General features: G+C 43.2%; 1 protein-coding gene across 1 annotated transcript; it reads right to left on the reverse strand.

The window, feature by feature from the left end:
* Positions 1-3249: 3249 nt before the first annotated feature.
* On the reverse strand, positions 3250-7947 carry LOC147333273 (keratin, type I cytoskeletal 13-like). Its single transcript, XM_086290354.1, has 8 exons — positions 7415-7947; positions 6585-6667; positions 5461-5617; positions 5228-5389; positions 5023-5148; positions 4407-4481; positions 4176-4321; positions 3250-3597 (listed from the first exon to the last, which is right to left on the reverse strand). The coding sequence occupies exons 1-8, from the start codon at positions 7877-7879 to the stop codon at positions 3525-3527; spliced, it is 1287 nt and encodes a 428-aa protein (XP_086146480.1). The 5' UTR covers positions 7880-7947; the 3' UTR covers positions 3250-3524.
* Between the last annotated feature and the right edge of the window lie 7658 nt (positions 7948-15605).

Here is a 15605-nt window from a genome sequence, read left to right on the forward strand (position 1 = left end):
TTTGAGTACTTCATTTTTGTATTTCCTGTTTTTTACTGACTCAGACCAGCAGTTCCTGACAGACCGTGACCCCGTTTACCGAAAACTGCACACTCACGGCACTGACACGCCATCTCGGTACGCTCTAAAGGAACACGAAAGGGTCCAAAATCCCAGCCTCCCATTCTACAGCGCGCTAGAATCGGGCTTCGTAGTCCAGTCACTCTGTGTTGTCGCTGATAACTGATGGAAGCTTTATCCTTCCTCTGTAACTTAAATCTATGTGACCCGAACAATATCGGCTGCAGTTCTGATTCATTCAGGTTTCTGTGAAATATCTCACGAGTCTGCTGTGCTCTCCACCGTCCCTGCAAAGAGATCAGCCTGGAGAAATAGTTTGCTGCTTTATAAGAAAGCCCTCCGCAAAGCCAGAACATCTTACTATTCATCACTGATTGAAGAAAATAAGAACAACCCCAGGTTTCTCTTCAGCTCTGTAGCCAGGCTGACAAACAGTCAGAGCTCTTTTGAGCCAACCATCCCTTTAACGTTAACTAGTAATGACTTCATGAACTTCTTCACAAATAAATTTTTATCATTAGAGAAAAAATTACCAATAATCATCCCACAGATGTAATATTATCTACAGCTACTCTTAGTACCATTGATGTTAAGTTAGACTCTTTTTCTCCAATTGATGTTTCTGAGTTAACTTCAATAATTACTTCCTCCAAACATCAACGTGTCTTTTAGACCCCATTCCTACAAAACTGCTCAAAGAAGTCCTGCCATTAATTAATGCTTCGATCTTAAATATGATCAACCTATCTCTAATAATCGGCTATGTACCACAGGCCTTCAAGCTGGCTGTAGTTAAACCTTTACTCAAAAAGCATCTCTAGACCCAGCAGTCTTAGCTAATTATAGGCCAATCTCCAACCTTCCTTTATATCAAACATCCTTGAAAGAGTAGTTGTCAAACAGCTAACAGATCATCTGCAGAGGTTTATTTGAAGAGTCAAAGGAGCTTGCAAAGAAAAGCGTCTGGACTTCTTTAAGTTGCTTGAAGACGTTTCACCTGTGCTGCAGTGGTTTGTATCATATCTATCTAATAGACTCCAGTTTGTGCATGTAAATGGAGAGTCCTCTTCACACACTGAGGTTAATTATGGAGTTCCACAGGGTTCAGTGCTAGGACCAATTCTGTTTACATTATACATGCTTCCCTTAGGCAGCATCATTAGAAGACATAGCATACATTTACACTGCTATGCAGATGACACCCAGCTCTATCTGTCCATGAAGCCAGATAACACACACCAATGAGTTAAACTGCAGGAATGTCTTAAAGACATAAAGACCTGGATGGCCGCTAACTTTCTGCTTCTTAATTCAGATCAAACTGAGGTTATTGTACTCGGCCCTGAAAATCTTAGAAATATGGTATCTAAGCAGACTCTTACTCTGGATGGCATTACCTTGGCCTCCAGTAACACTGTGAGGAACCTTGGAGTCATTTTTGACCAGGACATGTCCTTCAACGCACATATTAAACAAATATGTAAGACTGCGTTCTTCCATTTGTGCAACATCTCTAAAGTTAGAAATATAGAAGCTGATCACAAACTTAGTTACTGATCAGAGCTCAGATTTTTTTTTACAGGAACTGTAACTTTTTACAGTGTTGCTGTTGTAGTAAAACCTACAAACTAGCTGGAATGGTTTGGTCTACACTAGGCTTTTATTTTGAAACTCGGTGGAATCTCTGTGCCTATTCTGTCCAGCCGGGGGATTGTTAGTTTTTTTTTTTTTTTTTTTTTTTTTTTTCTCTTTCTCTTATACTTGTCAGCCGGAAGTGACTTGAATGCGTGGCGTTCACTGACAGCAGAGCGATCAGCGGTCCCGCTCGTGGAAAGGGAAGCTCGCTGTTCTTCCAGTTTTGATTTTTCTCATTGATTCTCGAGGGTAACCTTGTGGGCGATAAACGGGTGTAGTGGGTCATGAGGTTGAGCCACAGCTGCAACATGAAGCCCCTAACAGAGCCTTCAGTATTCTCATAAGTGTACGACGTTCGTGTCTGCGAGCTCGCGTGAATCTGACCTTGGACCGACTCTGTTACAGCGTTGTAGTTTTTATGTGAAAAGAAGAAACATCGCATTTCTCGGTGAACGGGGTCTGACCTCTTCAGGTTCGTCCATTTGTGTTTTTGGCAGTCAAAGTACTTAAACTCAGGTGAGAGTACTTCCTGCCAGTTTACTAGTATTTTACTTGCAGGTGTGGGTACTCGCAGGATGTGGATGTACTGTTAAACTCTTTGATCTTTTCCACGTTTTTATTGAGCAGTATTGATTGATCGGGACACGGCAGGCGTCTTTTTGTTGCTGATGATAATCACGTGACGGTTTATTATTATTATTATTATTATTATTATTATTATTATTTTAAATAATTTGTTAAAGTCAGTTTTTACCGTTGTTGGGCTCCAGAGGACCAAAATTCATCATCAGCACAAAGGAGCCCAACCCCCCCCTCCCCTCCCGTCTAGATCGCTCACTGTGTACAAATCTATTGATTATGTCATTCCTACAAAATAAAATGTAATAAAAGTTAAAAAAAGAGAAACAGAAGGTGGAGGCAATTGAGCATCTTGTACTGGAAGAAAGTTAATAAAGAAACTAATGATACATGTTGCAGTTTCCGTCTGTTTCTGCTGGAATGTGTTGGCTTGTTTTCAGAAACAGGAAGTCTGCCGTCCTCACAGAGTCATGAGGGGGAGGGGGGGGGGGTTATCTATTGAGACCAAACAGGTTGTATGGAAACAAACTCAAAAGCTTTAACATGGGAGTCTATGGGGACTGACTCACTGCTGCCTCTGCTGGACACCAGAGGAACTGCAGGTAGGAGCTGCTGTTGTTCGGTCTCTAACGCCGAAACATGTCCAGCAAAAATGCTGAGAACTAGTTTTTGAAACATCCTGCAGGTATCCACCTTCTCAGAGTAAGAGCTGTGCCATAAAAATATGGATGATTGTGAATAATAAGCTGGAGTAGTTCATCTTACTGTGATCGATTTCTTTAACAGCTTGATGCAAAGATGTATATGTTTTGAATTTCTGTTCATGAAGCAGAAGAAACAGTTGCTATGAGGTGAAAAGGATGTGAAGGTGTGTTTTAAAAATACTTTTTACTGCCTTTGGTTGATATTTGAGAATAAAGACGTTTCGTTTGAGTAACGCGGAAGTTTGTGAGCACAGACATTCATTTCAGACACTTTTTGGGTTTTGTTGCGTTTTATTTGTTGAAGCGGAACACAGAAGACCTGCAAGCACAGCAGTAAAGTTTCACCAGCATAAGCCAAGAAAATGCTTCCCCTCACAAACCCTCCATCTTTAGACCGCCTGTGGTTTCCTGTGAAGCAGGAAACTGGTATGATGTGAAGGTGAGAAGCGATCTTCAGGTGGAGGTGTGCACTCGCCCAGCATGAAGGACGGTGAAGAAAGGTGGAGATCCGACTCCAACCCCGGGCAGGCAGACACGTGATTGGCCTCAGATGGTTTCCTCCACAACCTTTGTGATGATTGTTTTGGTTGTGGTGGAGGTAGAGGAGGAGAGCAAAGATCTGCGTGGGAAATGAGACAAAGCTGGTCAGAGATGCTCGTCTGAAAAGCAGAACCCGCTCACACGTTTACAGGTAGGTGCTGTAGTGCAACTCCCAAGTTTCCAACATCAGTTGACCAAAATGAGCAGAAGCCAAAACATCTACAAACTGAAGTAAAAACGAGTGCCAGACGGTGGTTTTGTGTAATGCCAGTTTGCACCACAAGAGGGCACAAAGAGGCAGTGCAACTTCCTGTGACCAGCAGGACAGGAAGAACATGAATGTGAGTTTGGACACTGTCAGGCTCCTTAGATAAACACTCTTTTTCTTCTAAGCTAACGAGGAGCTTAAATTCTGCATATTCAGAAAACTGTGGTGAACAGTTTACTTCTATTTTACAGAGGGGAATTACACAATGTACCATTAAAGGTACATTGATCAGGACGTTCCAGATTGAACTAATGTTAGCAGCCGATGGTAACACTAAAACTAAGGATATTTCCTCTGTATATTTAAGTTTTCCAAGTAACCTCTGTAAGGAGAAGGAGGAGAGAGCAGGGCCACAGAGAGCCGAGGCCGTCCTGGTGAGCTCTTCTTACCCGCCTCCCTCTCCGTCGAGCAGCCTCCTGTACTCGGCGATCTCCAGCTCTAGTCTGGTCTTGATGTCCAGGAGAATCTGGTACTCCTGTCCCTGCCTCTCCAGATCTGCTCTGAGCTGCACCAGCTGCTCCTCCAGACTGCTCACCTGCACAGGTGAACCCGGTGTGAGTGTAAAAGCTGAAAGCAGCTGACGGAACATTTGGATGCGACCCCATGAGAGCAGAACTCACCCTCATCTGGAATCCTTCCATCTTCATGCCGTAGCTGCCCTGGACTTCGGCGAGTTGGGCTTCAAGGGACATTTTCTGTAAAAACATGAGCAGGTCAGAGACAGAAGCTCTACCTGTGGATGAGGTCGTGACATTGGGCTACATTTCAGCCACCTCTCTGCGACTCAGGATTTTAGGAATCAGAGGAAACGAGGCCACGATGTGAAGATGTAACTGAACCAGCCTGATGTTACTCCCCCGGGAGGATTTTCTAAACCCAGAACTTAGGACCCTCACAATTCCTGTTCTTTGACTTTGTCCTTTGACATTTTGAATGAGGACCCCTCTGTGCCCTCTTCTAACTCCCTCTGTCCAGCAGCCTCGGGCACTAACATTAGAGAGACTGGTGGCTGCTGTATTCTTGTTTATTTTCAGGGATCAGAACTGACCCTGAGCTGGCTTTCCTCTGGCTAATGTTAGCTAACAGTATGTTACCTGCTCATAGGGCTCGATGCTTGGACCACTGATGTTCAAGCTCATCATTAACCGTTTGACATTTTTAATGAGTTGCTCTCATTAGATAAAGTTATTATTAAAAATGTATTGATGTAATTATGAGTTAAACGGTTCATCTCACCATGCTGAGCTGAGACTGGAGCTCAATCTCCAGAGCCTGAAGCTGACTCTTCACTTCCTTTACTTCCACGGTTGATGTCTTCAGTGTCATTTCTGTGGCTGCCACCTCCTTGGTGAGGACCTCCGACTGAAAGAAGAAAAAGAGGAAGTAGTGAACAAAAACGAGCTGCTGCAGGTTTCTGTTGAATAGCAGAAAGCTGACGTACCTTGGCCTGGAACCAGCCCTCTGCGTCTTTGAGCGCTTTGGCGGCGACGGTTTCGTAGTGCTCTCTGATCTCCTCCATGACTTTGTTGAGGTCCTGCTGAGGAGCAGCGTCCACCTCCACATTCACCTGACCGCTCATCTGAGTGCGCATGGACACCAGGTCCTAAAGGACAGGGAGGCGGGGCTAAGGATACCAGTATGTTTTAACATTGCGTGTGAGACGGATCTGCTTACCTCCTCGTGGTTCTTCTTCATGCTTGCCAGATCGTCCGTCAGGGCTTCGATCTGCATGTTCAGGTCAGTCTTGGCCACGTCCACCTCTCCCAACAACGCCTTCAGCCCGGCGATGTCGGCCTCGACCGACTGACGCATCCCCAGCTCGTTCTCGTACCTGTTAAAGTTAAAGACACAGAAAATAATGGGTTAGTTCTCCATCCATCCATCCATTCACTTCCGCTTATCCTTTTCAGGGTCGCGGGGGGCGCTGGAGCCTATCCCAGATGTCATAGGGCGAGAGGCGGGGTACACCCTGGACAGGTCGCCAGTCTGTCACAGGGCCAACACACAGGGACAGACAACCATTCACACCTAGTGACAATTTGGATTATCCAATTAACCTATCCCCACAAGCTGCATGTCTTTGGATGGTGGGAGGAAGCCGGAGTACCCGGAGGGAACCCACGCAAACACGGGGAGAACATGCAAACTCCACACAGAAAGACCCCGGCCTGATGTTGGAATTGAACTCAGGACCTTCTTGCTGTGCGGCAACAGTGCTAACCACCGTGCCACCGTGCTGCCCTTAGTGCTGGGTTAGTTCTGATGAATAAAATCCAAACAACAATTCTGTGAATAACTTTTATCAGCATTTGGTGTTTGTGCTGATTTCGAGACAAAAACCAGAACTCTATTTTTTTCTTTTAGTAATCTTGAGGCTCGTTTCTACGGATTAAACAGTTAAATGTTCAAATAAACTTTAATAAAGAGAAATGAATCTTAGACTTTCTGAGAAACATCTGCTAAAATCATCTTTAAATTCTAACAAATGAGCTCCAATGAGTTCTCATGTTTATCTAATCTAAGTCTAATTTTTGCTCTTGCTGGACGATGTTTGGGGGATTTTTCTGGATGAGAGAAAATCAAAAAATCAGACTGAGGAGTTTGTCTGTTCTTGATGTTTTTCTACCAGCAGACAGCAGAGGGGGCTGAAGAGAGGCAATATCACAGTAGGGAGGTTTTCACTGTCAGGACGTCTATTTCAGAGCATTTTTCTGTCAGAAGAAAACGGCAGCAAGAAAGTACAAAGAACACATGAAGAGAAATAAAAGGTAAAAAAAGAAAAAAAAGGAGCCACTGACTTCAACCTGAAGTCGTCTGATGCGAGCCGGGCGTTGTCGATGCTCAACATGACGGTACCTTTGGCGATGATGGCATCCTGGATCTGAAAACCAGCACAGAGCCACAAAAAAAGGGAAATCAATCAATGGTAGATTATCAATAATGCTAATCAGATGATGCCATTCAGTAAAGAAGGGTTAATAAATCAAACATTACAGAGAATAACAACAAAGCCAATCAGATCTCTTCACGTCGTAACACGCCCATCAGTCGCAGCAGCTTCTTTAATGTGAAAAACCAAAGCTCGTGTTTCCTGTTGGAGCCAAACGAAGACCAAAAACAAGTGACTGGTTTACAGGTGACATCAGTCTTGGAGGGCGTGGCTGCTTCACTCGGAGCACTCTCACACAGGTGTGGTTCACCTCAGATCTCCATCCCCTCACTGGGAGCCTCCCACCAGATTACTGACACTACTCTTCTTTCCAGCCTCTCGGTCAAAAGCTGCTGTGATTACAAAGGTTTTCTATTCTTTCTCAAAATCACCAGAAGGTTCGAGTGCTTTTTTTAAATTGTAAAAGTATGAATGAAGCCCCAGCAGTGCAAACATCTTTCTGGACTGCACTGTGAGTGGATTTGTTAAAAACAAGAAAAATCAAATGTAGGTTTTCTCCAACTTTAAATATGAGTTTTTCAGGCACAACAAAACATTGTTCACTTGAGCTTCCATGCAATTTCAAACTTTATTTTTATGTCTTTTCATAAAACATTATGTGATTTCATAAATGTAAACTTTAAAATGTGGACCAATAGGAGCGGAGACCCCTGAACACCATCTGCCCCGTTTCCTCACCTTGGCATGCAGCTCGGCGATGGTGGCGTAGAAGGCGCTGTAGTCCCTGGCGGCCGGGCCAGCCTTCGTCTCCACGAACTGCTTGATCTTCAGCTCCAGCTCGCCGTTGGCCTTCTCCAGCGACGCCACTTTGGTGAGATAGTTGGCGAGACGGTCGTTCAGGTTCTGCATGGTGAACTTCTCGTTGCCGATGACGCTGTCGTCCATCCCTGCTCCTCCGCCAAAGCCACCCCCAAATCCTCCACCTGCAGCAAATCCTCCACCTGCACCAAATCCTCCACCTGCACTGAAAGCTGCACCAGCTCCTCCACCGAGGCCGCCACCAACGGCGAAGCTTCTCCCGGCCTGTGAAACCCTGACACTACCGCCTCCTCCAGCAACGCTGTATGAGCTCATGCTTCTGGATGAACGGCTGCTGCCAAAGCCTCCACCGATGGAGCCTCGTGAGAGCATCATGGTAGTCATAGTGATGGAGCAGAAAAGAGGAGGTGCTTGTCAGTCTGTCTTCTCCGGTGGAAGGAGCAGGAGAGAAGTGAGGAGAGAGTGAGGAGGTCGCTGCTTTTAAAGCTTCTCAGGTGGGCTGAACTGCAGGTACAGGGGCAGGGTTAGGGGGGAGGGTCGGGGAGGGCAGGGCTGGAGGGGAGGGCCGCGGTCCACAATGTCCTACCTCCAGCTTGAATTCTTTTCTCCGACTTCATTCGGCACTTTTGCACACCATGACATATATTTACACACATATTTTTGTCCTTTTATATTTTTATGTATATTCATGTTTAGCCCTATATCTGTAGCTCAATATGTATCTATTGATATCTCTGTTTCTACACTTCATGTTATATGAATGCTTGGCGTTTGTTGTATGTGTGCTGCTGTGACCGCTCAGTGTCCCTCTGGGATCAATAAAGTCTCTCTGATTCTGATTCATGAGACACAAACGGGAGAGACGTTTTCCGTGTGAGGCACGGCAGAGCTCAGAGGCTTCATGTTTCCATGTTATCTGTCTGAACACGACAGCAGCTGAGACCAAATCTTCGTCCTGACCCGGCTGCTCTGACAGATCCTCAGCTGATCTGCAGAGACACAGAGAGCATATTCCTCCATTATTAACTTCTCTCGTTGTTTGAGGGGAATTTTTGCTTCTTTCCCGTTACACTCGTTACATCCATCAACACACACAGCTGCCCCTCCCTAAGCCTGCAGTTCCTCTGACATCCACTAGAAGCTCCAGCAGTGAGTCAGTCCTATAGACTCTCATTTTAAAAAGTTAATTTCATCCATTTTCTTCTGCTTCTCTGGGGTTGAGTCCTGGGGACAGGAAGACAGGACAAGGACAACTATATGCTTTAGCAAAAAGGAAAGTTTGAAGCCTAATCTTGAAAGTAGAGATAGTGTCTGTCTCCTGAATCCAAACTGGAAGCTGGTTCCACAGAAGAGGGGCCTGAAAACTGAAGGCTCTGCCTCCCATTCTACTTTAAATACTCTAGGAACAACAAGTAGGCCTGCAGAGCGAGAGCGAAGTGCTCTAATAGGGTGATATGGTACTACAAGGTCATTAAGATAAGATGGGGCCTGATTATTTAAGACCTTGTATGTGAGGAGCAGGATTTTGAATTCAATTCTGGATTTAACAGGAAGCCAAAACAGGAGAAATCTGCTCTCTCTTTCTAGTCCCTGTCAGGACTCTTGCTGCAGCATTTTGGATTAACTGAAGGCTTTTCAGGGAGTTTTTAGGACTTACAGTCCTAAAAACTGGACGAATTACAGTCGTCCAGCCTGGAAGTAATAAATGCATGAACTAGTTTTTCAGCTTCAAAGCTGCCGTCGAGTCTGTATTGAAGTAAACACAGTTGGGTTGAAATGGGCGTGTGTGGAAAAGCATTTTACGCATAAAAACATGGTTTAGAGGAAAACATGCAGAGTGCATTAATATGTTCATGTTTTCACCACTTTACAGTCACATCTGCAGAAACCCATCAGATTCTGTTTTTCAAAGGTATGAAGGTGTGATTACATCAGTGCCTCTGGCCTGCATGCTATAACTTTATATAACATGAAGTGAATATCGTGTTCTATCACTCAGCACAAAGAGTCTTCAGTTTGATGATGACAGCAGCTGGAATGCCCTCTGGCACCCAGCGCTCATCTATCACCTGTCAGCGTCCTATTTAAGGTGCTCACTGTGGGAAAACGCCCCCGGCTTAGCGTCTGTTTGTAGGATCGTCATGGAGATCAGCATCTTAGTGACTTTCTTTTGTCACATAGAAGCGCTCTTTGTTGTATAAACTCTGTGTGAAGTTAACCTCTGCAGCTCAGCCTCCACCTCACAGCAAGCAACATTTCGTCCTCGCTGGAAAACGTCTCCAAACGCATCACGGAGGCAGAGCAGAGAATCTCAGATGTAGGAAGATGGGGTGACTGACCTCGCGGGAAGACTGGCTGAAGCTGAGGAGAAGATTAAGATCATGGCAGGGGCGATTTTAGCCCATTTTTGGGGGGTGCTTCACCCCCAAAAATGAATCAAAGCACCTGAAAGACTTCTTATTTTTTTGACAATATTTGCTGTTTGTGGGACACACTACTAAAAATACAAAAAGCATACAGTACTTAATTGAGATGGAACATTTTAACAACAAAAGTATAGATACCCCCCCTCCCAAAATGGTTTGTTCCAGCTCTCCCCTGCTCTGGCTCTGGCGCCGTTGCTGCCAGAGCGATGGCGGCTGAGACGCAGCAGAGGGAGGTGGAAGAGCCTGGCTTAAAACAGGACATGTTAGCTGCCTTTAACCTTGCGTTACTCTTTGTACAGTTGGTAGGAGTCAGACCATGTTTCTTTTAGCTGAAAAACATGACACCAGGTAACCTGCAGTGTGGGAAACGTGTTTCCCCACGATGTTTGCTGCCCTACAATCCGTCCTGCTCTGTAGTGAAATCAGTGATATTTGACCGCCCTGTTGCTCCCATTGAAATGTATACAGCCTATTTAAAATCTAAAACGTAACATTGTCTGTAGCCTGCTGTTGTTACCACTGTCCTGTTTGAAAAGGAATGAGAGAAGCTGCTTATTTTGTCATATGTGCCGATATTAAACCCAAGGTACTAACTAGCTAACTGACTGGATTCCCATTAACCTTATAACTGCTGTTGTGTGTGTGTGTGTGTGTGTGTGTGTGTGTGTGTGTGTGTGTGTGTGTGTGTGTGTGTGTGTGTGTGTGTGTGCGCGTGTGTGTGTGTGTGTGTGTGTGTGTGTGTACAGAGACAGTCAGGTTCATAATGGATATGAGGAAGTTTTTTCAAAAAAAGGAGCCACGTCAGGTAAAAGTGTAAAAACAAATCATCCGTCAATAAAGATTAATGTTGGATCAGTTTCAATATTTATATCTTTTATTAGATGTTCATGTGGTTTGGTTATTTGCCTTTTGGTTGAAAGTACACTGAGAGGACTTTTTGTTGGTGATCTTAATAGTATTTTTTAATCTAATTGAATCCAATCTATTTGTGTATGATTGTCAGTCCAAAGAGGGAACGTGAGGAGAAAGTACAAGGTCAGGAAGAACCAGGTGAGGACACAGACAGGGAGCAGTGACAGGCAGAAACTGTTAATCCGGCAAAGGAAAAAAAACAAAACAAACTAATTTTACTCACAATCTGGAAGTTGTGTTGTATTAAAGCTGCTATACAGAGTCTGCAAAACAAACTGGGTTGTCAGCCCTGGCACTGCATCACCATACTGAGCTTCAGTCAGAGGAAGTCACGGTTGCCAAAAACTTTTTGAAGCTCGAGAGTGAGGCTGGTTCCATCCCAGATATGTTAACATTGTACAATCTTCTGGATAATCAGATCTTCCCCACACTGAAAACTGCTATTCAGGTTGCCCTAACAAACCCAGTTAGCAGCTGTAGCTGTGAGAGGTCGTTTAGTGTCTTGAGTCAGCTCCATACCTGGCTGAGAAGGACCATGGGTCAAAGCCGACTCCAGCACCTGGCTGTGATGTCAGTTGAGAAAGATGCTTGAGAGACTTAACCACCAAAATGTGACAGATTTACCAACCTCAAGCTGAGGCGACGTAGGATAAAAGAAAATAAAAGATCTGCAGAGCCATGGAAGTGCAGTAAAGATCTTTTCATACATTGTACCAGAGGCCAAAGTGTCTCCATTTATCTAATTTTTTAATAATATTTTGTACATTTCAAGCACTCTTCTATTTTTGGAGTGTATTTTTATATATCTGTATTATATTATACGAACACTTTAAAAGTGAATCTCTGTCCAAAAAATGCTCTCAGTTCACTTTTTACTCACTGTGAGCATCATTTTCATCATCAGTTTTTATTTTTTAAATTCCAATCCATTCTTCTTTGGCAGCATTTAAATAACCTTGATCAGATTTGATGGTTTTGTTACAGACTTTTCAAAAAGGTGTTTTGCTTTTCTTGCACAAATGTGGGATTAAATTGTGTTAAAATGTACAAAGCAGTGATGTCATGTTTTGTGACGAGGACCCAGGCACAGAGAGACTTGATGAATTTAAGAATCTTATGATTTAATAAAGAAATTTGCAGACTTGCACAGAGATTGTAAAATTATGATGACTGATAACGGAGACGAAGACAACAGACGATGAGGACAGAGAGGAACAGAGGGAACTCGGGACAACTGGAGACATTTAAAGATGCAGGGACTGACAGAGACGGGGAAAACGTCTCATCGTGATGAGTAAAGTTGATCTTGCCTGGCTGAGCAGCTCTCTGGGTGCTCAGCACCCCCAAAGCTCTGATCCTAGAATCGCCCCTGGATCATGACAAAAAGCTTGGATGATTTAGAGAACCGCAGCAGGCGCGACGACATCCGCATTATTAATCTGAAAGAAGGCGCAGAGGGTGAGAGTCCTATTCAGCTTTTTGAAGCCTGGCTGGGGAACAGCTCCACGGGTAAAGCCCGCATTAAAATTGACTCACCCCAGGCCGGTGATTATTAAGCTCCACAACTCCAGAGACAAACCACAGATCATGGCAGCAGTGAGAGCGGCCCCGGAACTTCACTACGACGGACAGCGGATCTTTATACACCAGAAGTTTTCCTACGCGATCCGTGAGAAACGTTAACCTTAATTGACAAGGTCATCCGCTTCAGAATGCGCTACCCAGCGACGCTTGTGCTGAATCACAATGGCACTGAACACAAGTTTGATTCGCCTAAAGATGCACAAAGTTTCATCAATGCGCTGGAAGACAACTGATACTTGTCCCGTACAAACTGTGGCACTGTTGGATTTAACTTACAACATGACATTGGTTCAGCTCGCCATAAGTCCACAGTGTTTAATGCAGCTTGAGGGAAAAGAGACAGTTTAAAGGTAAAATAGAAATTTGTTCATTCTTTGTACCTAAAGTGGCTTTAGGGCCAATATCTAGTATACAGTACTGATTGTTTACTCAGTCTTTAATTTTGTTTCACAACTGACAGTAACCCGATTTGATTCAGGTTTGGGAAGCGGGGGTGTCTTCTTTTCTTTTTCTCCCGTGGAGTGAAACTTCTTTTGGCTACACTGGTCTTGTAATACCACCCAGTGGGTGGCTTTTTCGTTTTGTTTGTTTTGTTTCTGGCTTGTGATATTTTGACGTTTATCCTAATTCCTATATTCTCATGCAGTTTGTTGTGTGTGTAAGGGTTCCTTTGCCATTCGTTTATGATGGTGTTGTTCACAGCCAGTCCAGACCATGGGTTAAATCTTTTACAGTGTGTTTATTATGATGGGTCTTTTTTGTTTGCTTCGGGTTGACAATCTTTGTCCAATGACTGACAACTTTTACAATGAGTAACATAAACTCTCAATGTCAAGGGAATTAATCACGTTATTAAGAGACGCAAAATATTTTCCTCACTCAAAAAAGATAGAGTGCAGATTGCATTACTGCAAGAGACTCACCTCACAGATTCTGAACACACTCAAGCGTGATTGGGTGGGACAAATTTACTATTCCTCTTTTAACTCTAAAAGTAGAGGCGTTGCAATATTGATCCATAAAAATCTACCGATTACTCTAAATACTATTGTAAGGGATGCAGACAACGATTTATTCTGATTACTGGGCTTTTATATGGGGAACAGATTCTATTAGGAAGTGTTTATGCACCAAATACTTTTGATAGATTGTTTTATTCAAACCTTCTGGCAGAAACCTCCTCTGTGTGTCCCAATCACGTAATAATTGGTGGGGATTTTAACTGTGGTCTGAGTCCTGAAACTGATTATAATCCACCAAAATCTCAACCACCTTCAAAAATGGCAAAGGCTACAATGGACTTATGCTCAGATCTCGGCCTTTTTGATGCCTGGAGAGTTTGTAATCCACATGTGAAAGCTACGAATACTTTGGAAACGAAGTTGGAGACACTAACACGCAAGGTAGAAGAGCTGGAGAATAATAGCCAAAGAAATAATATTCGCTTGGTGGGCCTCCTTGAAGGAGACGAGGGCAAAGATATGTGTGGATTCCTAACTAAGTGGATCCCAGAGGTGCTTGGGATTCAGTCTTTCCCAGAACCCATAGTGATTGAGCGAGCCCACAGAATCGGGAGACCCCGGGATGTTTCAAAGTCAACAATAAATCCAACACAACGAAGGTTGTTTGACCTGGTAAAAAAACAGCTGTTAACACTTCGCATCCCGGACCTCCGTTTTGGCTTCATCTACCCAGCAAGGATGTTGATAACCTTTCAAGGGGACCGACATATTTTTGTTAATCCATCTGAGGCAAGTTCATATGTACAACAGCTCAAGCCAAATGGACAAGAGAACGTTACGACCTGAAAGGCAAATGCTCACTTACCAGTAAAGCTTCTGTTGTCATGATTGTAATGTTGGATTTAAGGGTAATTTCCTTCCAGGCCATATAGTCAGTGAATAACAAATATACTTTGAGTATAGAAGAGTCATGGCCTGATTTAATTCTTTTTCGTTGTGGTGGTAATTTACTGTTGTTATTTTATAATATCTGACCATCCATTCTTAGTTAACTTTTCTACTTTATTAGTTTTATTATTAGAGAGCGGCTTTGTTTTCTTTTGTTTGTTTGCTTGTTTGTTCTGGCTGCTCCTCTGCAAGGTATGGATGGATCGGCCGTGAACATTAGCCAGGCCTGTTTAAACTGGGATGGATCGGGTGCACACCAGTATGAATCACAAACGTACTTTGGTTTAGTTTGTCTTGGTGTTCTAATGTTACGCGCTGTGCACCTGTTTTCTTTTGCACTATTGTGTTGCTTTGTTTAGGGTTTTTTTGTTTTTTTTATCTTCAGGGCAGACTTGTACTTGTCTACATCTTTGCTATTATAAATGCCGACAGCTCCAGATCTGAACATAACCTCCTGGAATATTCGAGGGATGAATAAACTGGTTAAACTGAAACTTTATCAGTGTTGATAAATCAACTGGAGTCGATTCAGCTCATAAGCAGTCTAGAAAGGAAGTACTACCATTTATGACTGAACTCAATTAGTTGATGCTTGGAGAAACATGCACCCGGATATGATTACTTTCTCTTGCTACTCTAGCACTTATGGCACCTTTTCCAAAATTGACTATTTCTTACTTTCTGCATCTTTGGTACCCATGGTAACTAAATCCTGGTATGATAGTGTTGTCATATCAGGTCACTCCACCGTTTTGTTTCAACTAAATTTACCTAACTTACCATAATTTACCTTAGAATACATTGGAAAGCAAATAGATTATTACTTTGCTTATAACACAAGTCAAACTACGGCGACTATAAAATGGGAGGCCTTTAAAGCTTTCCTGAGAGGCCAAATGATCAGTTTTACAAGCTTTAAACATAAAGCATCCAGGATGGAACTGGTTCATTTGGAGAAAAAGATAAAAGACATTGAGGAAGAGATATTTATATCCAAATCTAATGCTCGAATTCTAGAGTTAAATCAACTCAGAGCTAAATTTAATATTTTGTCATCATATAAAGACTGAAACAGTCATATTATGAACAGGGTGAAAAAGCAAGTAAAACACTGGCTTGGCGTATTAAACAGGCTCAGGTTGAAACATTAAACTCCATAACTACAGATGAAGGACAGATCACAGCTGATCCTAAACATATGACTCTTTTTGTACTTTTTATAAACAGCTATACAAAACTGAGCATTTAAATTCATTTACATCAAAACAAAAAATCTTT

The sequence above is a fragment of the Aulonocara sp. 'chitande type north' Nkhata Bay genome, linkage group LG4 (genome assembly GCF_057382095.1).
Source record: "Aulonocara sp. 'chitande type north' Nkhata Bay isolate Kocher_YH1m ecotype deep benthic linkage group LG4, A_spYH_male_GT1.1, whole genome shotgun sequence".
Classification (NCBI taxonomy): domain Eukaryota; kingdom Metazoa; phylum Chordata; class Actinopteri; order Cichliformes; family Cichlidae; genus Aulonocara; species Aulonocara sp. 'chitande type north' Nkhata Bay.

What these genes read in the sequence shown, in the direction of transcription:
- LOC147333273 (XM_086290354.1), bottom strand. Translation starts at nt 7,879, where the DNA reads ATGACTACCATGATGCTCTCACGAGGCTCCATCGGTGGAGGCTTTGGC. An exon ending in TGAAGAAGAACCACGAGGAG is followed by an intron (nt 5,390 to 5,460) that starts GTAAGCAGATCC and finishes CCTGTCCTTTAG; the next exon opens with GACCTGGTGTCCATGCGCAC. An exon ending in AGGGCTGGTTCCAGGCCAAG is followed by an intron (nt 5,149 to 5,227) that starts GTACGTCAGCTT and finishes TTCTTCTTTCAG; the next exon opens with TCGGAGGTCCTCACCAAGGA.